Source organism: Sardina pilchardus, chromosome 23 (assembly GCF_963854185.1).
Source record: "Sardina pilchardus chromosome 23, fSarPil1.1, whole genome shotgun sequence".
NCBI lineage: Eukaryota > Metazoa > Chordata > Actinopteri > Clupeiformes > Clupeidae > Sardina > Sardina pilchardus.
This window is the reverse complement of record NC_085016.1, coordinates 17,913,007-17,940,714: the sequence shown is the minus strand read 5'-3', so window position 1 is coordinate 17,940,714 and position 27,708 is coordinate 17,913,007. Positions and strand designations below refer to the sequence as shown.

The window sequence follows — 27,708 nt, the reverse complement described above, 5'->3', positions numbered from 1 at the left end:
GAAAAACATCCCTAAATTAGATTTATTTGACAATCTTAATTATGATAAGGAAGTATGCTTGGGAAGGAGTCATACATTGTAAATAGAATGTAAATAGAATTGTTTCAACAGCAGGTGGAGAGAGGGCCCATTTGTTGACAGTATAATTGCACTTCATAAAATCTAGCCCATTGTGTACCATGTCTTTCAAAACATACCATTGCTCAATACAAACTGAAAATACATCAGCAAACTCACACGAAATAGAAGTAAAAATAAAAATGAGGGAATGCATTAACCACAGGTGTCTCCCAGGCATACAGTAATAAAACAGAAACAGTGACTCATTTTGTTACTTCAATAAATATCTTAAAATGTAAAATGACACTGGAAAAGAACTTTCTCCCTCTTCTGTCTCAAGCTATGCAATCTGGTTCCAGATGATTTTTCGTATGGATGCACATAGAGATGCATGGGGTTTTACCAGTTTAGCTGTTTCACACACCCACCCACACACACACTCAAACACATTCAAATACAGCAGTGTGTTTACCAGGTGTATCTGCATCATACATTGACAGCATGGATGACAACACACACACACACACACACACACACGCACGCACACGCACACACACACGCACATTCAAAAACAGCAATTTGTTTTCAGGAGTATCTGCATCATACGTGGACAACATTCTTAAACTACATCTGGGGCATAAAATAAAACCACCTTGACACCCCTCCACAACCAAAAAAAAAGTAAAATAATTTCTTAAATACTTTTGCTCATTAGCAGCCTCAAATGATTCCAACATAACACACACAAAACAGCTTATTGAGGGGGATAAAATTCAAGTTTTAAAGTTTTAAATAAATCTTTTTTTTTCTGACCCCTTCCCACCTCCTCAGATCCTCTTCATCAGTTGCTATGCTCATAGCAGTGCAATTGTTCATCATAATTATTATGATTATAGTACCATTTCAATAACAAATCTGTCACTACGGACATACAGATTTATTTTTTTTAAGTTAAACCACATTGACCTGACAATGACATATATACCTAAATTGGGGCAGTACGAAAAAATGTATCGAGCCCTAATTTGAGGGGAGCACCGTGGTTGAAACAACGGAATTGATGATGTCCTAAAGTGACCCCCTAGCGAGCTAGCACACTCTCATTCAATCGCATTTCTGAAAACCCGTAAATGAATGTAAGCGAATGAGAACGCGCAAGCTAGCTAGCGGTCCATTTTAACCGTATGGATATATTGAGATCCGCTGGGTGTCATCGGCCAGTCAACGTTACGTTACCGCCCTCAAAATAGGGCTCCCGTGAGTCATTTTTGGCAGCCGTTGACAGGGGTGCACTTTCTGGCAACTACTGTGTCATCTCAAATGCAAAAACAGTCAAATGGAGTACAGTGACGAAAAAACAATCCCTGTTGGTCCTCGAGTCTGACTGACAAAAAAACAAAAATCAGGCAAATGGTAGCAAACTCTCAGTTTGCTCAATCCAGTTCTATAAAGGACAAGTACAATGCAAACATCGCCACAGGATCGATTTCAGTGTCAGTTCCAGTCGTGGCTAGCGATGAGCTCTACCGATAAGGCGAGCCTTGTACCGAAGAAGACGCCGGCCGTCCTACAGCAGCAAGTCTCTCCTAGCTCTCTCGAACGTCTCCTTCAGCTAGCTTGCATCGACACGCCATCACGTCCAGCCTCTCCGTTCTCGTCCGCCACCGCTCTCCCGATGATTCTCTCTCTCTCTCTCTCCGGACATGTGAACTTATCTGAAGACGGGGAGCTGGATGTGCGCGGCCTGAGGGTCGAGGAGCCGCGTTCCCATCATGCCCACCGCCCCGCCCACCGCCTCGTAGCCCCGGCCCAGCATGCGCTCCTTGATACAAGGGGGGTGGATGTCGCTGATCAGGCACTCCAGAGACTGCAGGCTGCTGCTGAGCACCGAGGCGTGGCACAGGGTCCGGCTGGGGGGCCCGACAGGACCGCCGCCGCCGCCGCAGCAGAGGCCGAGGCTCCCCCGGTCGGAGGGGTAGTGCTGGGGGAGCATGTGGGGCTGGTGGTGGAGGTGGTGGTGGTGGGGGTGGGAGTGGGAGTGGGAGTGGGAGTGGGGGTGGGGGTGCGGGAGCCCCATGGCCGAGCCGAGGGGCAGCTCCAGGGAGTTGTAACAGTCGCTGTCCGGGGTGGCCAGCACGCTGTTCCAGGGCGGCGCGAAGAACTGGCCCACGGAGAACTCGCCGTGCATGGCCGGGCAGTGCAGCGGCGAGGAGCCCACGCGCTCCAGCGAGCCGCCCCCGACCATCCCGCCCCCGCCCCCGCCGCGGAAGGCCATCTGGGGGACGCAGGTTTCGGGGGAGCGGCTGACCACCGCGCCGCCTCCGCTGTTCGCCCCGTACATCCGTAGCGCCCCCTGGTGGTAATGCTGATGATGCTGCTGCTGCTGTTGCTGTTGCTGCTGCTGCTGCTGCTGTTTATGCTGTTTGTGGTGCCATAGCGCGTAATCCACACTGTCCATATACTGCCCCCCGGTGGCCGTGTCCGCACTCTGCATGGGCAGCACGGCTCCTGAGTAGGCCAGGCCGCTGTGCGGGGGAGCGGCCAGGGCGAAACCCGAGTCCGAGCAGGTCACGGCGGTGCCTCCGACAACACCGCTACCTCCACCGGCGGCGGCGGTCGCCGCCTGGAAAGCAGGGCTGGACGTCTGGGCCTCGCCCAGCTGCTGTAGTCCCTGGGCGTGGGCTGCGTGGGGTGGCCTCCCCATGTGTCGCAGCAGGCTTTGCACGGGGATCTCCGACTGGGGCGCCAGGGGCATGCTCTGTCCCCCCGACACGGGGACCACCGAGGCGGCCATGATGACGTTGGGCGGCCCTGGGATGTTGGACACCTCCAGGGGCTTGCAGTGGCCCACGCCGTAGGCCTTCTGCCGGAGCCTGCTGGCCACCGCGCTGTTGGCCGGCGGCGCGTACGGAGCCACGGCGATGTGGGCGGGGGACAGCTTCGCCCGTTTGCCCTCGGCGGTCTTCAGCACACCTTTGCTGCCGCCGCCGCCGCCACCGCCGCCGCTCACCGTGGGAGTCCTGACCACGGCCAGCAGGCCCTGGTAGCCCCCGGAGTACGGCTGGGCGTATGGGCTGTACCGCGTGCCGGTGGTGTCCAGGCCGTTGACCGTCCGGCTGATCTGCTTGTGCTGCGGGACCCTGATGTTGGTGGGGAAAATCTTGATGGACAAGGGGTTTTCGGCCGCCTTGCGGGCAAAGGCGTCCAGCTCGGCTGGGGTCGGGTATCGGGGAGAGTGGACAGAACTCATCTCACCTGTAATCGACACAGAGATATAAGAGAAATTAACTTCGGTACAATTCACTAAAGAAGATAAACAACTATACAGACAGCCATTACTCATTTCTTGTTTCTTTTTTTCTTGATTTCTCATTTCTTTGTTTGCTTTTCCTTTTCATTTCGGGATTTTTCATTTCGCGAATACACAATGACAAGAAACAGCACCGACTCAAATATGCCTCTCCCCCGGAATCACACAAAAAGATGGCTGTAATCACCAAGATATTATAGGCTTAGAGATCAATTTCCTAAGGATTAGCGAGGCATTTTTATAGGAATCACTGTTAAGGAAGCGTATCTGCTCGTGTTCAGAAACCACGCAACAATAACAAGTGCAGAATGCGAGGCACTAAACTAAAGTGAAGACTAAAATGAAGACTGCCTTAAATAACGGCAGACACGACACGACGGAAGTTTAAAGGTCGGGTAAGCGATGCTGGACGACGTGGCAGACGTCGTTGTTTATGTTTGTGATTCGTAGCAGATGCTTTTGTCCAGAGCAACTTCAATTATATTTGAGCCAGAGACCAAACAAAACACAAGAGAGGTAAGATCACCCCTCCCTTCAGTATTCCCTGAGAAACTCCACACAGTGTTTTGTTATTGTTTAGGGCATGGAGAAGGAGAGAGACAGTAGATAGAAGATATTTGCTGAATGTTTGAAATGGCTTAGCATCGCTAACCCCAACTTAAAACTTTAACAGGGATGGGTCTCTGATGATGAACAGTTAACATTTCTTGTGTTTCACAGAGGGCTCAACATGATCACTAAACCTCTCATGATGAATAATGTCCAAAAAATGATTAGTAGTGCTGTGTGTGTGTGTGTGTGTGTGTGTGTGTGTGTAAAAAATGAATAAGATGAAGGTGTTGAATGGAAAAAAATGCCCAATAAGGATGAAGTTATTGGAAGCCTCCCTAACGTTACCAGCCCTTCACACAGACCCCCCCTCCCACACACACACACACATACATACACACACACCCACACACTCCTCATCTCCCTCGTTTCCTCAGGAGGCTACTCATCCTCCGACATCTGCATCTTTTTAAAAACTCATTTTGTGGAAGAAGACACCTCGGGCAATGTTTGATCACTGCATTATGAAATTAATTCTATCTTTTTTTCTGTGCAAAATTGGATTACCCAGGGAAATCAAGGAAGGAGAGGGGAGGGGAGGGGAGGGGGGGGGGGGTGGAGAGGGTGAGAGCGAGGGAAGAGAAAAGCCAATTTTCCTGCAGTGGTTGTAGTATTATTGGCATTCGCCTGCGCAACATACTAAGAGAGCCACACAAGCAGCGAACAAGAGTTAGTGTGGGGAATCCAACACAACAAAGAGGCACAATTACACATGCGATTTGCTCCATTATCTCAACACCGAAAGATGAGAGGCAGGGTTGCGACACTTTGATGGTCTTCACTTAAAAACATACAACTGAGGAAGCTAGAAATAATCTAAGCCATGTACAAACTAGTGCCCCCACACATTTAGTCTAAGAATACCAATTTGACTTTGATTTGTGTCTTACGGTCTGTTCTTATAGCTTATTGCAGATATGAAGTATAGGAATGCTCATATCAATTATCTCACAGTCAGCTAGACCCTTTCGCTCTCGTTCTCACTCTCGCACACTCACACACACACACACACACACACACAGAAACACACACACATGCTGTGTGACTGGTTCAGGCGAGACAACATGTGGCAAAAGCCCACACCTGTGCAGCAGCCTAATCTGGTCGCTGGAGCCATAAAGAGGGAAAATAGCAATCTCCACGGGGACTTAGATTCAGCTTTGCTACGGAAGGGCAGGAGGGACACACAGAGATTGGATTTAAACCACATTATTCAGGCAATTTCATGCCTGTTTAGCCCACTGCAACAAAGGAGAAGCCGGGAAAAAATCCCTCCATTTTTGAGTAATAAATCAGCAGGAGCATATCTCTGCCACCCCCACCCCCTCTCCCCCCTCCTCAAACTGACACGTTTATGGAATTCCTGACAGAGAAAGAAAAGTGTCGAAATTAACCCAGATTACTCTGTCGTCAGCACAAAAAAAAATATATAACCACCCACTGTAGCCTTCACAATGGGCATATCGAGAAGACGGAAAGAACGAGGGGGGAAAAAACCCCGAAACCGCCCCCAAACAAAACAATTCATTTCTTTTTCAATAACAAGCTCATTTGAGAAGGCCTCCTCAGCCATGCAAGGCGAGCGCTTGCTCCTTGTTCTCGATCAGGATTGATTTGGGAGTTCATTTCATTCCAGGCCTACAGTGAGCCTCCAACTGTGAAAATGATTCAATCTACAAGATCCATCTCATAAAGGGAATAAATTGGGTATTTAAAATGGAGGGATATGGGGAGAGAGAGCGGCAGACTTCGCTTCTCTGCCGAGGTTTGAATGGGTGGCTGATTCCGTATGCAGCGGAGAAAAAGGAAGGAAAATCCAGTCTTATTTACCACAACAAGAACTCTCCAGAAACACCCCATAGAAAACATCAACTGGCAAGCGAGACAGGAAGAGAGGTTTAAGTGAAGCCATCACCTCAAAAAAGAAGCTAAGCGGCTCTGTGTGGTCCTGAAAGTCCTCCGCGCCCCGCACAGGGCCTAGTGTTTTTGCCTCCGCCGTTTTTTTTCTCTCCCTCTCTCACCCCGCACTTTAAATTGGGTTTGCTGTTTTGGTAAACACTTCAAACGACTTAGACATTAACCAGGCTTCAAAGGCCTTCGCGCTTCATACGTTCCAGGGATTACGGGCTCCTCAGAAGTGCAAAAGACCCCCGAAGCCCCGAGCATATGCCACCAAAGAGCTGAGGGGACCCTAATGCCATCCACTGACCTCAGCCTCTTCACTCCCTCCAGAGGAAGTCCGTCAGTCTTTAACTCTGGAGCGATTACAAAATGCCGCGTGGAAACCGCGCCGATTACGCCGAGCTAACTCCCATCAGAGGAGATCTGGAGTTCTGAGGCGACAGAGTTATTGCTTGCACAGCTGTTCCTAATGAGTAGGCTACGAACCCGACGCTGAATTGAATTCATGAGCTTCATGATTCAAGATGATGACAACAAGAACACGGAATTCCCAAGTCGGCCTCTCAGCTCCACAATAGATGCTTGGGTGTGTGTGTGCGTGACATCTGCACAACATAATACCCCTTCAAACAGGACTAAGAATCGGAATAAGAGGAATAAGAATTAGGCAATGAGACACATTTCCACATTTGTCAGAAGTGCAGTGTATTTTCCTGCTTGAAAGATGGCTCCCATTTAGAGGCAGTGGCAGCCTGGGTTTTGTGGCGCTAAATGCTTAGTTGCATGGATGCACTTGCAAAAAGTCTTGTCTTCTGGTGGCCACAGAGACGTGTGTATGTGTGTGTGTGTGTGAGAGAGAAAGAGAGAGAGAGAGAAAGAAAGAGATGAACGTTTCTAACCTGACTTGCGTCATGTTGTTGCCCATTTCGTCTTTCTTTACAAATACTTCCATCCTACAGTATATTCATATGGCCTTTCATGTCTGCTGCCTAGGGCCAATTTTCCAAGCTTTCCAACAGGGCATCCACTTAGCATTCTCTGGAGAAGCATTTAATTTCAGTTGGCACCTTGGAGATCTGCAGCAGCAAAGAATCAAAGAACCTTTCTAATGTACTCCAACAGCTCTCCAAATGTGCCTATTTTGAGAAGAAGCAGCAATATGGATATAATTAACCTGAAAATTGATTGAGATTGAGTATCTGCAGAATGAGAGAGACCCCCCCCCCCCGCTCCCCCCGCCACACACACACACAAGCAAAGAGTTCATTCTGTGCGTCACACCGTGGTGTTCCTACCACACCTGTGATTGTTTAGCTTCACAAACAAGACACTGATGATGAGCATTATATGAGACTGCTGTGACAGCCGTGGCTTAATACCAGGAATTTCACAAACGAAAGACGAGCTGAATGGCAGAGTTTTCAACACCCACCACCCCACCCCACCCCACCCACCCCACACACACCACACACTCACACACAAAACTGTCAGCCGCAGCGAGACAAAGGGAAGAGGAGGAAGAGAAACAGAGTGCGCTCAGCCGGCGAGGTTCCTTTAGGAAGGGACTAACACAGGGAGGTAATTAGCACTCTAACCTTAAGCACTTAATCACCTCGGGCACGCCAACCCGGGCTAAGACCCAAACCTAACAGCCAACCCGCACTCTGGGAAAGGGGTGGGGGGGCGGGTGGGGATACGGTGTGGCGAGCTTTTCGTGTCGGAGCAAAACCCTCCCTCTGCTCACGCAAATCCCACTAAAAAAAAAAAAATAACACCAGTCGCTTAGCAGTCGACCCGGGCCAAGGACAGTGTGCAGAGTTGACAAATTTACATTGTGTAACTCGGCTAAGCAGCTTGCACCTCCTGTGCAGGGGAGATGGAGGTGGAGAGGTGGAGGACACGCCGACACACAGTCGCCAAGGACACACACACACACACCACACACACCCACAGGGTCACACACATACATATACATACATATGTGTACCTCGTCTTCTTAATGTATACATTACTAACACATGTACTGAAGTTAGGTAGGTATACTTATTTATGTATTTATGAACGGATGTATGTTTTCATCCTGTATGTATGCAGTACAGAGAAAAATGGAGAGAAAGAGAGAGAGAAAAGGAAAGAGAGAGTGTAAGGAAGAAAGAGAAACAAACAGATGGATACAGTAAATTGATATAAAAGTATTAAATGAGTGTGTACACACACACACACACACACACACACTCAGTAGATCAAGGGCAAGAAGGGCTAGTCACATGGAGCTGGGCAGCGAGCGTGACACAGAAAGCAAGGTCGCGTTCTCCATCACCCACTGCTCCTGATGGCGACTCCCATCACAAGGCACTGTGGCCCCAGAGGCAGAGATAAGTGCGAAATCTCAATTAAAACTCCGCTAATTAACTGCCAACACAATCTGAAATCAAATGAACTCTTTTAAGTAGGCCGCAGACGAGAGCCAATGTGTATGTGACCGTGTGCGTGTGTGTGCCTGCTTGTGTGTGTGTGTGTGTGTGTGTGTGTGAGAGAGTGTGAGAGCGTGAGAGTGAGGGGAGGGTGATCAAAGAGCTGAAGAGGGTTGGTTCCGACAAAAAAAACACAATCGGGTCCTGCTAACAGGGTGGTTTTCGACGCCACACTTTTTCCTGACCTGTTGTAACTCAACCCGAACCGTTTCGTGCCTTACCTTTCAGCGAGCGGCACGGAATGTAAACAAAACGTCTGAGCACGCAAGTTGAAGTGTGGATTTCGAACAAAAAAAAGGCCAAACAAACAATAAAACAGAGGACATGCATTCTGCGATGATCTGGCACCTTGGCCTCAGGCCATCCCCACACACGATGCGCTCAGTCACGGTAAGCTGCCTAATCTTTTTTCCCATGGTCACGCTTAAAGCAATACCCTTCAGATCAGAGTGGAGAGACCTCACTGTTTCGGAGCGGTTTGAGCTAATCAGCGATTAACCAGGAAAAACAAGCTCATAAGCCTTCGTCTATAAAAAGAGAGTTGGAGCTACCTCCAAACATTTTCCACTGGTTCTACGCACATGAGCACTGGCGACGCCACAGTAAGCAGTAAAAAGTAGGCATCCGACATCACCCCCCCCCCACCACCACCCACCACCCCGAACCTACGCAACAAGGAGCCGATTCATCATCAGAAGCAATCAGATACTGGTTCGGCCCTAATTTATCCAAATGCAATTATGGGCAGAAACTTGGCGCCGTATCAAATCTGAGCCACACAGATGTGCTCTGGTGACTCCGCGGAAGGCAGCTCGGGCGATTATCTCGCACCCAGAGGCAATAATGAGAGCGCTTTCATCGAGAGATTACACTTTTAGTCAGGGCCCCTCTTTCTCTCCTTTCACGCGCTCCCTCTCTCCTTTTCTCTCTCTCTCTCTCTGAACATCCAACCAACTCTTACATGATGCATTACCGTCGCTACCCAAGGCCTCACTTGACTCCGGGGGTGATTAATATGCAATTAAAACCCGGATTTAGTCGCCATGACAACTGCTTGTACCAACACAGAGGGGCCTTAGAGCCATAGTCAGTGATTAAGACCCATACAATTAATAGGCTCCTCCCACATTCTAGTGCTTTAGGCAGCTGTCAGCGAGCTAATATCCAACTGCTGGTGCTGACTCAAAAGAGCAACCCCCCCCACCCCCCCCTGCACATCCTGTGTCTTGTGTTACTGGATAAGCGCTGCGTGAGTTCATCCTTTTATGCACGCACCCTGAGGCAGTTACAGGTTAACAAACTCCCAAAGAAGAGGGGGGGGGGCACTGGGTATAACAGGGTATACTCAAAGCACAGAAGCACAGCGGATGTGATGATTGAGTGGAGCCTGTTGTTTCTGAAACGTTAGCCAACACACACATCCACACAAAACACCCAGTTGCCATTGTGCTTCCCTTCCCTTAGCCAACACACACACACACAAACACATGTGCGCGCACACACACACACACAGCACTCTGCTGTAAAGGAACCTACAATAGTGTTGGTGTCAGTTTGAGCGAGCGAGAGTGCCATAAAGCCAGCATAAACAGCACAACAACCATCTGAAGCCTAACTTGGCCTTCTAGACAATCACCAATCCTCTGTCCACCACCAGCACCCTCAGCCAGACCACGTACAGAAGAGATGCACACAGCAGACACGCAGTCTCTCTCTCTGTTCACCCCTGGGCCACGCTGTATTAATATTAACAGACATTAATGCTAACAGACATAAATCCTGAAACATGGGGGGGAAACTGTACACACAGGAGCCGGACTCAGAGCCGCGGAGCCAGAATGGTGGACCGGGATGCTGGCCGTTAATTGCTTTTTTTGGTTCCAGACCGGCGTGCGCACAGACGCGAGTCGCCCTGAGGGAGCCCCTGTCTGGCCCACAGCTCCAGACCCGAGCGCCGTCCTTATCCAGAACGATGGCGCACTCAGGGGTGAGGTCATGTTGACGTGCTAAAGCACAGTTAGCACTCGCGGTCACTTCCATTTAACTCAATGAGTAACTTCCCCCAAATGTCATTATTCTGTGGCTCTATACAATTTTCAGTGCACAATTCAAATGGAAGACATCTACTGCACCCCGAATGTGAGAGAGCAACCCGGGGATGTTGTACACATCGAGGGTGCATGACACAGCCAAATATTAGTCAAATACTTGTGGTAGAAATGTCTTTAAATATGTGTATGCTTGCTACTCCATATAGTCTTGTAGATGAGACAGTCCTGTCCAGCCTCTCTCTCTTCTCTCGCCCTGGCTGGCTATCTGTCTGTCTCGGTGGCGGTGGCGGTGGGTTTGGGGCAGCAGCCTCCTCTCCTCCAGGAATGGAAGGACCTGAGGGCTGATTGTTTCTTTATCAGTGCCTGAAGAGTCTCGGGCTCCGCCGGCTCTCACACAGGCGCTTCGCACAAGTGTCACTCTCCATTTGTGTCCTCGGCTGCTCAGCTGACTCGGTGTGTGTGTGTGTGTGTGTGTGTGTGTGTGTGTGTATGCCCAGGGAGACGCTTGTCTGAGACTTCTCCCTCCCTCCCTCTCTTTCTCCCCCTCCCCTCTCTCTCTCTCTCTCTGTCTGTCTGTGTCTCTTTCTCTTTCTCTCTCTCTCTCTGCTAGTCACTGCTTTTTTTTTCTCCGAGAGGCAGGCTGCCACCGTGGGAAAAGGCGTCCCCGCTCCAGCGCTTTTCTGCCGATGAGCGGGCCGCTCTCCCTCGCTACTTTGCCCATTAGTGCTCATCCGTCTGCGAGAGAGAGAGAGAGAGAGAGAGAGAGAGAGAGAGAGAGAGAGAGAGAGACGGACCAAACCTCATCTCCCTCTTGCCCATTTTCTCCCCTCTTTTCTCCTCTCCTTTTAGCTAATGCTTCAGTAAAAGTGGAGAATAAAGAGACTCAATTGCAGCAGGACTTCTAAATAGCACATATACTCAACTAGGACTTGTCAGAGGACCACACACTGACAGGGCTGCTCCCACCATTTCCACATCCTTGGCACCACACTCACACTTTCTCTCTCTCACACACACACACACACAGTAGTAGCCCCCTTCTCTCTCTCTCTCTCACCCACACACACACACATACACACTAGTAGTAGCCCCCTTCACACAGTGACAGATTCAGTTTGCAATCCCACAATGCTCTGGTCCCGTTCCCCTGGGGCGCGGCGTGTCGGTCTCGGCTCCCTTCCTGGGGGATGAGAGTCACCTGGCGGTGCCAGGCTAATCTCCTGCCCTTTCAGAGATGGCCACGCTCCACGCTCCCATAGCTACCGTGGCGACGGAGCGCGGCCACATACAGGCAGAGCCTTTAAAAGCCCGTCATGACTGACCTGCGGTAACTGGACCCTAGTTGTGATTCCCGTCAGAAATGTGTGGAGGACTTTCCAGCAAGTCAACGAGTCGACAACTTGGGAGTCACATGCGGAAGGTACTCAAACCACAACAATTTTAAAAGCTTAATTATCTTGTGCGTTTCTTTCTTTCTTTTTTAAAAAAACCAAATCCTGTACTTTTCAGTTACTAGAGCTTTCCAAGAACTGTAACATCCATTCCCATTAGACACACACATAGACACACACACACACACACACACACACACACACACACACATACACACACTCACACACACAATCTGGCTTGAGTAAGACTCCTCCGAGCCTGTGTGCTGAGCTGTAAATATCACAGGGATGAGCAGGGGGATGGCCACCGTCGGCAGAGGGACCTGCGGGTCCTTCAGGTAAACAGAGTGAGAGGGCTGCCCGAGGCAGTGCCTGCGGCAGGCAAGGGCCGTCTGCTTCAGCATTTAACAGACAAGATGCTGCGCTGATCCCTGTTGAATATTTAATCACACAGGGGCCCCATGGATGGATGTGTGTGTGTGTGTGTGTGTGTGTGTGTGTGTGTGTGTGTGTGTATCTGAATGGGGGGGGGCATTGAATGTGTGTGTGTGTGTGTGTGTGTGTGTGTGTGTGTAATTGCTACATTGGTAAAGACATAGTGCACCCTAAAGACCTAGTGACTGCAGCGGAGCGATCCTTTATTCCTCCTTGAAATTGGTGCCTTTTCCACTGCTCATCATTTCAAGAGAGCTGCATTATTATGCCATATTAACAAAACATCATCAAAGACCACAGCGAATAATGCAGTAAGCATTCTATTATGCATGCCCTTTGTGTCATAACGTATAGTCCAATTCCAGGCAGCACAATTAGGTTTCAGAATCATGTCCAAATAACCAGGGAATAATGATCAATTTCTGTTGCTTTCACTAGCCTTTGAGCATACAGACAGATGAAATATGCTCTCATTAATTATGATAGTAATGTGCACTGACAGTAATGATAATTAACAGTCTTTGAAATCTATGTTTGTGACATGTTAGACCACATAGGTTTAATTCAAAAGGGGAAGGCGGGGGAGTAGAAAATGACTGCTTCAACTGATTGGTTTTGCGTAATACCGTCTGGCCCCATTTTCCGATGTGCTATTATTTTAGATTAACTAAGTGGCAAAATCGTATCAATACAGCCTCATGTCTTGCGGCTTCAGCCTTCCTTCCTATGGGCGCGGAGGCTGGAGAAAGCCCCAGCCGAGCACAGCTCCGCCGCATGAAAAGGTCACGGCAGATTTTATGACATTTAAAAGAACTCCACATTTTTTTTTCATCTCCATGGCTTTTATCTCCATAGCTTCCATGAAAAAAAAAACACCCTTAGCAGAAACAAAACAAATATGGAATCCGTGAGCGAAAAAAAACGGAGGAAACAAACTCCCCCTTTTCTCTAACCACTGAAAATCATTACGTTCCCAAAAAAACCCCTCTCCACCAGCGCTGCCCAGTTCTGTTAAACTGTGACAAAGTCATAACTTCATTACGGACATAAAAGGCAGGCCATGTAGCCACGCTAGCGAGTCTGACTGAATATTAATCTCCGTGGCCTTTCACTGGGAGCCTTCCCCCTTGCAGCACTGCTTGCCCCAGACCCTGGTCCTCTGAACTTTGTAATGCCAGGCTGCTGAAACATGTGATGTGCTAGGTCACCACAGTTCGCCCTTGGACGGACAGAGAGAGAGAGAGAGAGAGAGAAAGAGAGAGAGAGGGAGGGAGGGAGGGAGAGGGAGAGAGAGAAGCACCAACACCACAGGGCTTTGCAGAGCCGCGCGGCAGTGTTGATCAATGCTCTCATGAATTAAATTAAGGGGTGGTGTGATGGGTGTCACTGATACGAGACCGCCTGGAGGAGTCAGACTGATCAACGGGGAAGATAAGCCCTTCAACCTCCAACCACCCCGACCTCCCCCACACCCACCACCACCACCACCACTACCTCCACCCACACTAGGAACGAACCAAGGTGAACCTCGCGAGCTGAGACTCTTATCTGAGGTGTTAGATAGGGTCAGCGTTGCCTCTCCTCCGCGGAAAGAAAGGAAAGAGAAAAAAAAACACAAGTCATGGAGGCCTAATTAAAAACCACATCCTTTCATCACCTCCGCCTCTCAGCTCTCTCTGTCTCTCCATTCTCTGAGGCTCTGCAGGCAACAGTGGCCTCTCTAAGGCGGCGAGCGGAGGGGGAAGAGAAATTGGTATTGGTTTTGGTTCTGGTTGATAAATCTATTCCGGGCTTGGCAGCGCGTCATGCTGAGACCCACTGGGGTCCTCCTCATTGTTCACGCTAATCAATGGGGATCCTGGCAGATAGGGCCCCACTGTGCTACTGTTTGGGGCTCACTTCCTGACAGGGTCAGGCTTTTTTTTTTTTTCCCCAAAGCACTCCTAAACAACCAGCTGCACTCCTCACACACTGTGAACTAACTGATCATTGTTCTTGCAGAATGCTATTGCAACTGCATGGCAACCAGAATGGGAATAATGGCACCAAATGTCATTGAAACAAAGCATCTCAGGTGAGACAATAGTTTCTGCTTTTTTTTTTTACAAAAAAAAACGGTGATTGAATCGTTGAATTGAATAGTTTTGACAGGTTGTTTCCGTCTTTTGTGGCCGTTTTGGCTGGTTCCTCAATTTAACAGATTGATCTACAGACAAATGCAAAACACTCTGTATGCCTGTGAACTAGAGTTGAATCAAAGACATCATGCAAATGAAAGACAATATTGAAATATAATTTGCATGACCAAAACGGCAGTCACGCTTAACTGTTCTATTAGTGCTAAGCTGACCAATCATCTTTGATGTATCCGCTTACACATGGTGTCCTTGCGGCGTGCCACAACACAAGGGCCGGACTTACTCTTTCGAGGGACGGGCAGCTGCAGCTCTGGGATCTTGCCACCCCCCATCAGATGCTGGGGCGCGTGGGTCTGGCTCCTCTGTAAACACGCCAACATGTTGAGGTCTCCGCTTCCACCGCTGGGTGCCTCTCTGTTGGAGAACCAGAGAGAAAGAGAACAAAAGAGAGGAGAACAGAGGGAAGAGAGAGAGAGAGAGGGGAAGTGTTAGCATGGATGAAGAGATCACTTCCTGGTGACCAGTCCTCGTGTCAGAGCACATTAGCTCTGTGAGCGCTGATCATTAAATGATAGCTGGGAGCTATTGACTTCTGTGCTTCTGGGTTTGTTCTGAAATTCCTTTGGCACGGCTAGCTGCAGACAAATGATATATTCTTTGAGATGAAATAGTCCAGAAATCTCCCAAATATACCCCCACAGGCACTGTGTTTGTGTGTGTGTCAGTTGTGTATGAGTTAGTGTGTGTGTGTGTGTGTGTGTGTGTGTGTGTGTGTGTGTGTGTGTGTGTGTGTGTGTGTGTGTGTGTGTGTGTGTGTGTGTGTGTGTGTGTCAGAGAGCCTATGTATGTGTGTGAAAATAACAGAGTGAGATTGTGTGCTTTTTTGAGTGTGTGGGGGGAATATGGTGCATGGAGCTCTGATGACGGGACTAATCAATCTCCCAGCAGGCTATAAATCTCGCTGCTGTTTCCTGCGCCGGCGTCTGATAAAAAGCTACTAACAGCAAGCCACGGACAATAGAGCCAGCCTGGAAATCTCCTCTCAAACATCACATAGTGAAGGGGGGGGGATCACATCCAATCAACATTTCAAATGGCACACACAGCTTTAGCCAGTAATTTCATTCATTACGAATCAGGTCTGATGGCGTTGCTTCTTGTGAATCCAATTTTATTCCTCTTGTCTTGATAAATAGGTTTAAAAATTCAGATCTTTAGATTGATAGCCCTACGCCCCAGTGAATGTAGAGTGACACGCGCATAAAAGGAGCCTTAGCAGTTGTTGTATACGTCTTTTGAAGACCATTCTGGAAATCACGTGTATTTCCATGACAATGATTTCATAATTAACCACTAAAAGCGTCTCCTGCTGTTTCCGTTATTTTTAGGGAACAAAGTAAAATGCCACAGCTGAGGACACTCAGCCTTAAGAGACGAAGCGAGATGGAAAAGACCACCGAGGGATTTAATGCACATAACATGGCGACAAATTACAGTCTTTAAAAGCTGCCTTCTTTGTTGCCGCTACATCAGGTGTGCTGCTTTTTCCAACCCTCCCATTTTTCCTGATGCAGTTCCCCAGGTCCACGAACAGCCACAATCAATATCCTTCAGTTGTTACTTGTAGCGGGGCCTGTACGGAATGTATTAACATAGAGCGTGCCGTACAGCCCTGTTTGAGTCACCATGAGGACCGGATATTCCTGCATCAGCACGCTAAAATGCTGAGATGAGCAATAAGGAACTTGCAGAAATACCCAAAACAACAGTCTTTGGTGTTAACCCATGATGGAGCAGGCACTACATACAAAAAGGCTTTTACTAGAGCTGTGGCAACTGGGTAAGGATGGAAGTCTTTGAAAGATAGTAGTCATGAGACAGAATTGCCCCTTAATACCTCTGTATTGCTCTTACAGAGGTACGTTTATTATAACAACCTACAAACTTCTAAAAGCTAACTTAACTTTCTCACACACAATCAGAAACAAAAACAGACATCTATTCTTCTTCTACTACATAAACCTACCTCTGTAATAAAACCTACAATTCTAGAGCTAACTTTAGAAGCCAACATTCTCACACCACATGCAATTAGAAACAAAACCCGACATCCATTCTTCCAAAAGTAAACACCAGCGGGTGGAAAGTATCAAAAACCTCTCAATATTCTGTTCCTTTCTCTCTGCCTCCCATTCCTGCATTTCTTCTTCAAACAAGCTTATTGCTTTCATTTCACCTCTGTGGCCACAGGGCAGCTTAGCCAGCCCTTGACTAGGAGGACTCCACTCCTCCTAACCCATCTGTATAAATTTGATTACCCACACCCCCGGGCCCTCAAAGAGACACACTGCCTTTCATTCCAGTCAGGTGCCGGCAGAATTCCCCCCCCCCCCCCCCCACACACACACACAGACACACACACACACACACACACACACACACTTCAACAACCCCCTGCCCTTTCAACATGGCAAGCTTCAGCCTCGGTCTCGCCCTCAAACCCCCACGACCACTCTCCCGTGATCACAGGGAAACCATGAAGCTAAAAGCTTCTCTCTGACTCTATTTTGTGAGGGTAGCAATTTCACAACAGGCATGCCCCCCCCATCCCCCATCCATATTCTCCATTAAAGTGCATTTGTCAAAAGAGATGGAGACGAGGGTTGTGGGGTAAGGGGCATGTGTGTGTGTAGGGGGGGGGGGCTAAAATAAAAGGAAGGGGATCTCCTGGGGAAAGCCTGCCTGGCTTTATCAACAGGAAATGAAAGTAAATGGCGAAACCACCTCCCATTATTCCCTTTATTTGCTCAAGGATGAAAATGCATCAACCATCTTTTTTCCTCCTTTCTTCCTTTTTAAGTGAACGAGAGCTCGGCTTTGTGTGTGTGGGGAGGGTAAGGGGGTGGATGGGGCGCTTTTTTGCTCTGATCCAGACAGAGAAAGTGAGGGGGTGTGTGGTGAGGGGGATTGTACTGTATATGGTAATACATTTTATTTCTGTGTCACTTGCTCTCGTGGTAATGTTCTTGTACCAAACTCCCTGAGGTCTCCCGTCAGATGGAACGCGCCGCTCGGAGTCGCCGCCTCTCCTCGGGGGGCTCGTTGTTTCCACGGAGCGCGCTCAAACCTGCCAACTCCATCTCCCTTGGTCCCACTCGCACAACCCCCCCCCCCACCCCCTCGCTTTCCGAACATCTCCATGTATAAAAACCTTGCCAACTCCGGGGTCCACAGCGAGGTGACTGACCAAGTTTTTTTTTGAGTGGCAAGGACGTTAAATCCTTGCCGCGTTTCCGTGACATCAGTGATGCTGATAAGACACCTTATCGGCCGCGCGGCTGCCCACAGCCGAGGCTGGTGGGAAGATAAGCGTCCCGCAATGCCTCGGCTGATCCTTTGTCTCCCAAGGATTTCTGATAAGAGCATTCTGGCAGATGGATCCTCCCCTTTGCCTGCCATTGCCAGGTATTTTATTTTGCTTTAGATCCTTAAAGCTAACGGGAGCAGAACGGCGGGAGGGCGTCTAATTGTACAAGCGCAGTCTGAATGGAGTTAGGTGCTGGGGGGCCGTGTAGGGAGATAATAAGGTCACGGTGCAGAGGAGTGGGTTTGAGGGGTGTGTGTGTGTGGGGGGGGTGGGGGGGTGGGTGTCTGAGTGAGGAAAAAGGGGGAGATGCAGAGCCCTTTTTCAATTTCAGTGCCACGCCGATATGGCATGATACCTCTAAATTCAATCCCTTCAAATCCTTGAGAGAAATCGCATGTGGAGAATAATGGGAGATTAGAGGAGCAATCAGCCCATAAAGAAAGTGAGATAGCCCGCCAAAGCGGAGAGGTTGAGCTCTCCACCAGTTTAGTAACCCCTGGCCACTCCATTTTGACGGGGGCCCATTCAGTCCGCACCATGATCTGCCCGACTTCTATTTCTCAAATAAAAAAATAAAATAAAAAAATCGGACAGTTTTATGGTGGACTTCAAACATATGGGGCTTGCTGCCCCAGACATAATCTTCTGGAGTAATGTCACTGGTGCTGTGAGGTACTACTGTGCCAAATGGAATGTATAAAAGTAGGACGGGATGCATGAAAAAGAAAAATTAAAGAGCCAACATCAAAGGAGCCATCAGTTTGCTTTTACAACAGTGAATATGATTAACTGTGTCTCTCTGTGTGTGTGTGTGTGTGTGTGTATGTGTGTGAGTGAGTGAGAGGGGGGGGGGGTGATCAGTAATTGTACATAATAAAGTAGTGTGGCATATGTGAAGTCTGCGTGTGGTTTGTCTCTGTGGTTCTAAATGGAGTAGCACATCATTGTCTCCTCTACCTGACACCCTGATCATTAGAGAATTCCACAGCACTGACTGGGTCAGCCATCCCAGACAGTTTAATAAAAGCCAATGGAGCCATTTTCTGCCCACACCCGTCTTTAGTTTAATTGCTTTAATGATGTCATGGGAGAGAGGAGGTTTGGACAGACACCACTGGCTGCTCGTGTACAACACGAGATTCCCGCTGAGGCGAAATCTTTCACCCTCGCTCGCAGCCAGACAAGATCAGGGTAGGGAGGAGAGAGAGCGATGGGAATTTAAACTAATTGGTAACATGCTGTGTAACTTTGATCGACCAAAAAGACTGTTCCGAGTCGAGATGTCCCTCTTAATTCCCAAGGACAGGAAATGAGTCGGTAATGCACAGGATTAGACACCTGTTTCGCAAAAAAAAAAATTAAAAACGTAACGCAAAACGTTTTACCCCTCACTCACACGCTCAAATTAGACTATATTTCGGTCCGTGCGCTTCCTTACGAGGCTGTGCCTTCGAGTCCTTTAAATATCGGCCACGTGAACAGACTTCGGGACTGGCTGAGGGCAGGTCTTGACCTTTCCTAAGCCTCCTCCATAATGTATGTATACTTTAAATGCTGATTGCATTAGGCCTCTCTCCCGTCCTGGAAGATGATCGCGGTCGACTTCCTGTAAGTGACTGCGTGACCCCTCCACCCTTCATCTCATCCCCTTCGCCTGCAGCAAGGCGGAGCTCCGCTAAATCAGAGCCAACTGAAGGAAACGGCCTCCGTGGCCTCTTCCCCTATCTGTTATATATATATAAATGGAAAAAAAGTGCCACCGTGAAGGAGAAAAAGAGAGCGAGACAGACAGAAAGAGAGAGAGGGAAGAAGGGAAGAGAGAGAGCGAGACAGAAAGAGAGAGCGTGAGACATCTCTATTTGGCTTTGCAGCTCTCCGTAACCCGCGGTTAATAATTAGATGATAATGAAAAAAAAAGAGGTTTAAGCCAAGGCTTCTTTTCTCTGGCTGGCTAGATAGGATTAGCATTAGAGTGCTATGCTAATTCGCCCTCTTTCCCCTTCTGTGTCACCCCCACCCCCCACACCACACCCCTATCCCCCACCCATGGCCCTATGGCCCCGGGTGGCCACGCAACAGCCAATCAATGCCCGTAACATTTCAGTAACCTGATAGTGACACCACTTTACTGGGGCTTGAGAGAAGACAAAACGACAACCACAGGCTAGAGGTGATGTGTTGTTGAGAGAGAGAGAGAGAGAGAGAGAGTGAGTTTGTGTGTGTGTGTGTGTGTTTGTGAGATTGGTTCTCTTATTATGAAAAGATATCGGAATAGTGCAAAACAAGTAATGCAATGAGTCAAAGTCACCTCAACGTTTAAACAGAAAGAGACAAGTTCCACGTGAATGAGGACAGTGACACTAGACCAGGGTGAATGTTTATCTCAGATGTTCCACACCCACACACTCTTCAGAGTCCACAGTTCCCAAACAATACTTTCAATGAGGTTAAACCTCACAGTGAAAACGAGGTCCGTTGAATTGAGGAACCTGTCCCCACCACACATGCAGGGAAAACAATAGGTAAATAGATCCACATCATTGAGGTGGCCTACTTTGATGCTCCCCTGTACCTTTATCTATAAAGATCTATGGGGGGAAAGTGTTGGAACACGAACATTAAAGTGGCACATCAAAGCTAGCGTGTCTAAATCTGCTCTCGTCTGAAGAGAAAGTTGGCCGGGCAGCGGATGGGATGAAGCAGAGCTCTGAATAGCACACCCTCCCCAACCCCAATAAGAAATGGCATCCTATCCAAGTAATGAAAAGATAACTATGACACCCCCCCCTCCCACTGTCACTGAAAGAACAGCCAGGCAGGGAATATGACAGACAGCGACGCCGGATTCATCTGCAAAAATGCTCTCATGCATTTTTAATAGAATCTATTACTGCGGGATTAGACGATAAGAGACCGTCCCTGTTCATAATTCTAACAGTCGGCATAATTGGTATCAGCGCGGGGAGAAAGAGCGCAAGATGGAGATGAGCTCTTTAAACAAGCCAGTGCACAAGGGGACCAGCCAAAACCAGCAGCTCAGCCACGCCACAACAATGGATCCGCACAGCGGCCCCGCCAGCCTGGGGTGAGAGACTCGACTGTCGCCGCCGTCGCCAACACCAGGTACCACAACAGCCCTGCGCCTTCTCAAAAATTACCATTTCCATTAACAATAGCGTGTGTGGATTGGAATTCATGTCAGGGGAAATCTCAGCCTGAAAAAATTGAAAAATTGGAATGTAACAGAGTTTATTTTTTTAGCTGGACCTGTTTCTCCATTCCATGTATTTCTGTTATCGATGCATTGTAAGGGGTTTACTAGGAAATTACATCAATCATCAAGACAAGTACTTCATAAATAGGACTTGATAGGTGGTGCCAAAATCTATTTAGGTGGTGCCCAAATCTATTCTATGCCCTTATCTTCCTAATGCAGTCATTAAGTCTCCGCAGTTAGGAGCTTCCTGGAGTTATCTGATAGATCACGAGCTTGATTTTGAAACACAATTTTGAGTTGCAAGACCATGATGCTAACTAGCAGAAAGTATGCATAATCAATAAACGCCTTTACTTCCTCCCATCTCTCTGGCAGTACGCAATAGGCACACAAATGCCATTAATTGTGCCATTTCACCTTGTCTGAGTAATTATTTTTTATTATCAAGAGTAAGTGGGAAACCATAAATTACATGCAAGTAGAAGACTTTAATTACTGAAAAGAAAGAGCAGTGAGGATTTACAGCTGTTGAGAGTCGACAGAACACGAGCTTGGCCCTGTGCCTTGTGTTTCGGCTCGGAAAGAGCTTTTTTATAATTCAAGCATTTTCATCCTCCTTTATGGGTTTATTTGGGCGTTTGAAAGCCAAGGACTCCTCTGATATATTGTTTTTCCACATATGCTTTGCCACAATACAGTTTGTCAGTCGTTCAGGGAAAACAAACTAAACTACAAGCGCTGCATTGATAGAAGAGAAGGACACGGAGTGGTTGAATAAAAGCTGTTATCCAGCGTGGAGAGGCAGACGCCTGCTCTAGCTGCACTGTTGGCATAGCAGGGCTGCCATGACCTTATACACCGCAAGGCTCCGTTGGGACAGGCCTCCCTGAGATCAAACCCTGGCCAGAGTCAGGGACACAGAGAAGGCAAACAAGTTCTTATCTGCTGCCTGGCACACACTCCAATTACACACACACACACACACACACACCAGGGTCAAGCTGTTTAATCACAGGGCCTGGTCGAACGCCATCTCTCCTATACTCCTTGCTTGTGCCAGCCAAGATAGTTTTTAAAGTTGGACACCATCATCATGGCTTGGCAACAGCCAACGTTAAACACCGCTCGCTAGACTGATGTCCTGAGGTGATAGCTGAGGGTTGCTTTGAAATAGCACTCCCGTGCTCGGAGAGTAATAACTTAACAATTACTGTCAGCCTGGTGGTGATCAAAGGACAACAGCTAAACGGGGGACCTTGGGGGTGGGTCCTGACTTTAGGGACCACACGGCTCCTGCTGTTAGTCTACAAAGGAGTGGGAACTAAAGGGTGAGAGTGTGCAATAATGTGTTACGTTAATAAAAGGTTGGCCACTGTCTCCTTCCATACCACCACCACCCCCCAACCTGCACCCCCACCCCCACCCCCCCTCAACCTCACCCCACCCAGCAGGCCGCCAAGGCAATTCATTATGCCGTTAAGGGTCAGCGCTTCCTTCAAGTCATTAAAATTGTTAATAAAACAGGAACTCATGGAAAAGATTGGCCAGAAAAGTCTCCCGCAGGCAGCGCGAGAGGCTCTTTTCCACGCTTAATGATCAAATGATCAGCTCGGCGCGGAACAACACGCTCGGAGTAGCGGGGGGATGTTTTGTGAGTAAAATGGGGCCATGCTTCACGTGTTAATCCAAAGTGACCTCTACCTGCTGGCAGCGCGGCAGCGGCGACGGCGGGAAAAAAAAAGAGAGAGAAAAAAAGTTTGTTCCTGGCACGATCGGCCATTAGGACGACCGGCTTCTGACTGCAGGTTAGGAAATCGTTCAATGATCTACTACTGAACGGGCCCCACAAGACTCCAAATGCCTGCCTGCTGGTCCACCTCCCTTGTTCGAGCCTCAAAGTAAAGCTGGCCTCCCTCAAGCCATAAAAATAAAAAAGGTGCAATTAGGCAGATTTCACAGGATGGCAGCCAACCAGTAATTACCCACGACATCCTTAGCAGATAAAAGGTGATTACCCTTGATGCAGGGAGGGGGGGGGATTGCTTAGCAACCAGGAGATTGACATTATCCCTTAGAGAGGAGCAAGGTGACCGGCCATTTGTTCGTGGCCTCAGGGAGGTTACACACACACACACACACACACACACACACGAGTAAAGGAATACACAAGAGCACACACACAAAATGATAAAACTCCTCCGAGTAGTGCTTATGTCAGTATGAAATAATGACAGACATGGTAGCAACCATACATCAAGATAAATCATCTTGATAGCAGACTGTAATGATTTTACCACAGTTGAAATGCTAGAGGCATCTTCTCAAGCTCCACACAACCCTGCTGTAGGCAACAAACACCTCCGCTCTATTTTATTATGATATTCTTCATAAAAATTGGAGCCTCATATTTCTATCAAGACACTTCAAAGAATCAACCATAGGATGAAAGAGAAAATATATTTCAAGACCTAACCTGCAAAATCATTAGATTTCCCTTTAGCAACATCCAGTTGGCCGAATTCCAACTCAACAGCTAGCCTACTTCCACCTACTCTTCAGTCTTTTTCTATCCGTAGAAGATAATAGGACTACCGGGGCTGTGGAGATCAAGTGATCTTAAACCCATACCTTTATCTATAGAAAAGTTATGAGCCGGGAGACATTCATCAGGCCATTATAAATTAGGATCAAAGGAAGGGGAATTGGAGAAGATTGGAGCGCAGAACTTAACCGACCGATTTGGCTTTCCAATTCCATTCCAGCTCCATCACAAATTTCTTTTAGGATGCCAAATTTGCCTGATTAGATTATGACTGACGGGTTTTTGGTTGCAAAACGAAAATCCGGGGCCCACTTAACGAGCTAAGCATGGACTGAGATGAGTTGACGAACAGGGGCAGACATGCATGGAAATGACAAATTCCATCTCTTCATACGCGGGGAGAAACTGCTGATTAGGCACAAAAAACAACCCAGGGAATCCCAGAGAGACGCATGCACCTCGGCAGTTGTCCTTCCTCATTTGGCTTCAAATATTAATTATGGGGTACATTCGCCCCCTGGAGAGTTCCAAACTAATCCATACATGCTCGATGCAAATTTACCTCGTTGTAAAGATAAACTGCGTCAGAAAAAAAGGCCATGGAAACAACAACCACAACAACAACAAAAATCTGCCTCAATGCAATTACATTGACTTCAAAATGTCAGGATTTAACATTCAAATGCTGCGTGAGTGACAAGCAGAAATAATATTTTCGGCTTCAGCTTTTCAAACCACAGCCTGTCAGATGGTAGGAACTGGGTAGATTAAAATGACTGCATGTCAGCCAGAACCACAACTACAATATGAGGGGAAGGGGGTTGGGGAGGAGTGTGTGGCCTTCACAGAGGCACTCTCCTCAGCCCCCCCCCCCCTCCCCCCTCCCCCCTCCCTCAGCCATGACAAATCACCCCTGACACTCATCAGTCTTCAAGCATAAATTATCCATTTTGTTCAATTTCCACTCCAGTACTTTTTTTCCAGCTCAAAGAGAGGATTTCAACCTTGGCAAATTGGCCAATAGTAGAGTTCTTTGGACAGATATCCGCCTGTTATGTTTTTTAACAGAAAATATGGTAGACCCTTTGTACCGGAGCCATATGGACAGATTTGTACATGAACAGTTGAAAACTGAAAACACTCCTGATTGCTTTGTGTCCATCATGTTACACCACAACTTGGCTTGCAACTACACTAGTTCATTTTAGCCTATGATCTATGTACACTCCTAATGACATAGACCTCTTAAGTGATTAAACATTTTAAGACAACCTTTCTTCAAACAGCTCTAAGGGTAATCGCTAACTTAACAAGCTTCGCTATGACAGTGGCAAGACATCAACCCACGTTTCCACTTCATCAGCACAGCTACAAATAAGCTTGCATAGTGTCCCTTCTCATTCATGCGAAAAGGATTGTCCCGATGGATTCTCATTAAACAATGCATTCCATTTCATTTCATTAGTGGCATGCAACACAACTAACCACTCACTGCTAATAAAATTACACCTGAGCAAAAAAAAAAAGACAGGGCCACAGCAATATGACTGTTTAGTGTAGCCAAGCATTTCACATCTGAAGAATGTGACATGGAGGTGATAAGGCCTAAACATCCAACAGACATGACCATCTCAGCATCCAGCGGCTAAGACATGTCCTAGAGGTCTGCAGGAGATATATTTTTGAGTGAAACAATAAACCCAACTCTCTGGACACTATCACACACATACACACAAACTATGGTATCTTGAAAAGGAAATATCCTACTGAACACATCCATCCTTTTAATGACAGGAAAAACTGTGCTTGTCACAGAGCTTTCATGCTGTGGGGAGAGCTGTTCCGGAATGCACATTTCCTGTCATTAGGACGCTTACCCAGACACATGCCAAAGGCTTAAATGTAGGGCTACTTTAAGTTATTTGAAATGAAGCAGGCCAATCAACTCGCCTCCATGATACAGAGTGCAGACCTAGTATTAACACCAAGCCCTGGACAGTCCACACTAGTCCGCAACGACTCATTTTAAACACAACCAGCATCTCAAACAAACCCACCCAGGATGGCTTAGCAAATCATTATTTGTTGATTCACATCACACTGTCACACTATCAGTAAACCCTTGGACTTGTTGTTACACATTACTATGGATTGCACTTTCCAGCAATCTCTGCCATACATTCAGTCGTGAATGTAAGATTTTATTTGTTGCCACTGTCTCTGCTCTTTGGACCCTGCCAGGAGCGAGGGAAGCGTTCTGCTTGGTTGGTTTCTGTGGCGCAGCAAAAGGCCAAAGAAGGATCCAACGGACTAACACACTCATGGATGGTCATGCCCCTAGCAGTGTGACTGCAGCTTGCCAACGCTGCCAGAGTTGCTGTTTTTTCCCCACACTGGAGCGGTTTGGTTATCTTTTAGTTATTGAGAGAAACGAACACCATGCAACAACTCCGTGTGAGGGTGATAGACACAAAAAAACAAATGCCCTCTTACCAAACTGAATGGATTAGTTTAGTCAATGATTAGTTTAACCCATCTTAAACACAGAGTGTGCGTTTCTATGTTAACCACATTAACAGCTCGAGATTACCTTGGCTGAACCTACATCTGGTAGCAGCTTGCATAAGAACAAAAAAAAACTTTTCACTATGTATTTGAGGACCGGGGCTGTGAAAACTGAAATTTTCCGACTACAAAGCAAACAAAAAAGAATTTCACACCTAGGCCTTTGCGATAAGACGCGTACGGACGCCAGCCTTCAACTTCTATGCCCGAGGTGCGATGAACCTTCCGCCAGCTCTCACAATAGAACTGACAGCCACTCGCTGAACACTTTGAAAGGCCAGTAATATACTTCAAAGCATTTCCTGTGGCCACCGGCATCCTGGCGCATAAGGCCTCCTTTATTGCAGTTTGTGCATCAATCGCAGAACCATTTCAGTCACCTGACCTGAAAGGCAAAGCGCATTTCCGACAACACGCTATTCAAGACAGACTCATTTACAACAGGAACCATGGGACTGTCGGCGCGACATATGTTTCGCTTAGGCTAAATTCAATGGATGGGCTATACAACACACACAGCTGATAGGGTAACCAAAACGCATAGGCTACACAGCCTTCCCACAATAGACTGCTCACTTCTTTACATTTACAGTCATTGATCTAAAATGCACTCTGATGCTCCAGGTAACCCAAGGTAGAAGGAACATATTTACCATTAACTGGGTCCGGGCAAGAAAATCCACACAGGATGCAATCCAGTGCCTCAGAATGGTTCAGTCCCGTGACATGACACGGGTGGCATCGTGTATTCCAAAATTCCGCAATAACCTTTTCCTGTTTACTTCCTATTATGATTCGGTCGACTACCCTTTTGGATCGCCTGACAACACAAAAGCGCTGTCGGTGGATAAGGTGGTTCCATACGATATCTCGTTTTAAGGCTCGTTTGCGAATTCTGTGTCCACCAAAATAGTAATCCAAACCAACGCAATAGTCCCACGGCAAAACAAAGGTATGCTACTCCAAGGCGTAGGTCGGCGAAATAATTCCCGTTAGTGGTCCTTGTACTGCATAGGCACCTTGATGTAAGGTATTTATGTTCATCCCCCGTCTGTCCTGTCCTGCATCTGCGATAGTAATAGGACAACAGCATAGATAAGCCTGAAGGGTTCGGACGAAAGTAACATAACCACGTAAATGGAGCACTTTCCTAGCAACCTCCTAATGTAAATGTTTACTCCTGTAATGTAGCGTTCGTGCTTTCAGTGGCTGAGCACCGAAAAAAAACTAATAGGCTAGTTATGATACACCTGCTACTGATTGAGCTACTGTAACAGAAAATCGCGCACAGGCTACATCTAGCGTACCACTGCAATTCATTCTGAACAGTCTGGTGGGAGAAAACGGGTTACACCAACACAGTGGTGACATTGTGCTCGTTATTATTAAAATAAACACATTTAAGAGAGATGGTTTCGAGTGATAACAGACTAACAAATCTTAAACCATCATACGATTTGGTCTAGGCTACTTTGTTACCGGTACGCAAAATAGTTACAGTATCTCTCCAAATAACATCTACAGCGTAATAACAACCTATAACATGCAAGAAATGGGAAAATAATAACCATGTAAGAGGTAGATGAAAGCTATGGTCTTTCCATCTTCTCCTGTCCTCTTCCTTATGCCGAACAAACAGGACTGCCG

General features: G+C 47.6%; 1 protein-coding gene across 4 annotated transcripts; it reads right to left on the bottom strand.

Moving 5' to 3' along the window:
- LOC134071387 (protein FAM222A-like) lies at nt 1-27,708 on the bottom strand. 4 transcript variants are annotated; one of them, XM_062528080.1, is made up of 4 exons: nt 27,630-27,708; nt 26,715-27,128; nt 14,654-14,784; nt 1-3,315 (listed from the first exon to the last, which is right to left on the bottom strand). In XM_062528080.1, the coding sequence occupies exons 3-4, from the start codon at nt 14,748-14,750 to the stop codon at nt 1,772-1,774; spliced, it is 1,641 nt and encodes a 546-aa protein (XP_062384064.1). In that variant the 5' UTR covers nt 14,751-14,784; nt 26,715-27,128; nt 27,630-27,708; the 3' UTR covers nt 1-1,771. The 4 variants fall into 4 exon arrangements, with proteins under 4 accessions (XP_062384064.1, XP_062384067.1, XP_062384066.1 ...); XM_062528083.1 differs by having other exon boundaries at nt 27,081-27,128; nt 27,630-27,680; XM_062528082.1 differs by lacking the exon at nt 26,715-27,128 and having other exon boundaries at nt 27,630-27,698.

Coding starts and splice junctions, on each gene's coding strand:
- LOC134071387 (XM_062528080.1), bottom strand. CDS start 14,750: ATGTTGGCGTGTTTACAGAGGAGCCAGACCCACGCGCCCCAGCATCTG. Junction 3,316..14,653: donor GCTGCCCGTCCCTCGAAAGA/GTAAGTCCGGCC, acceptor TGTCGATTACAG/GTGAGATGAGTTCTGTCCAC.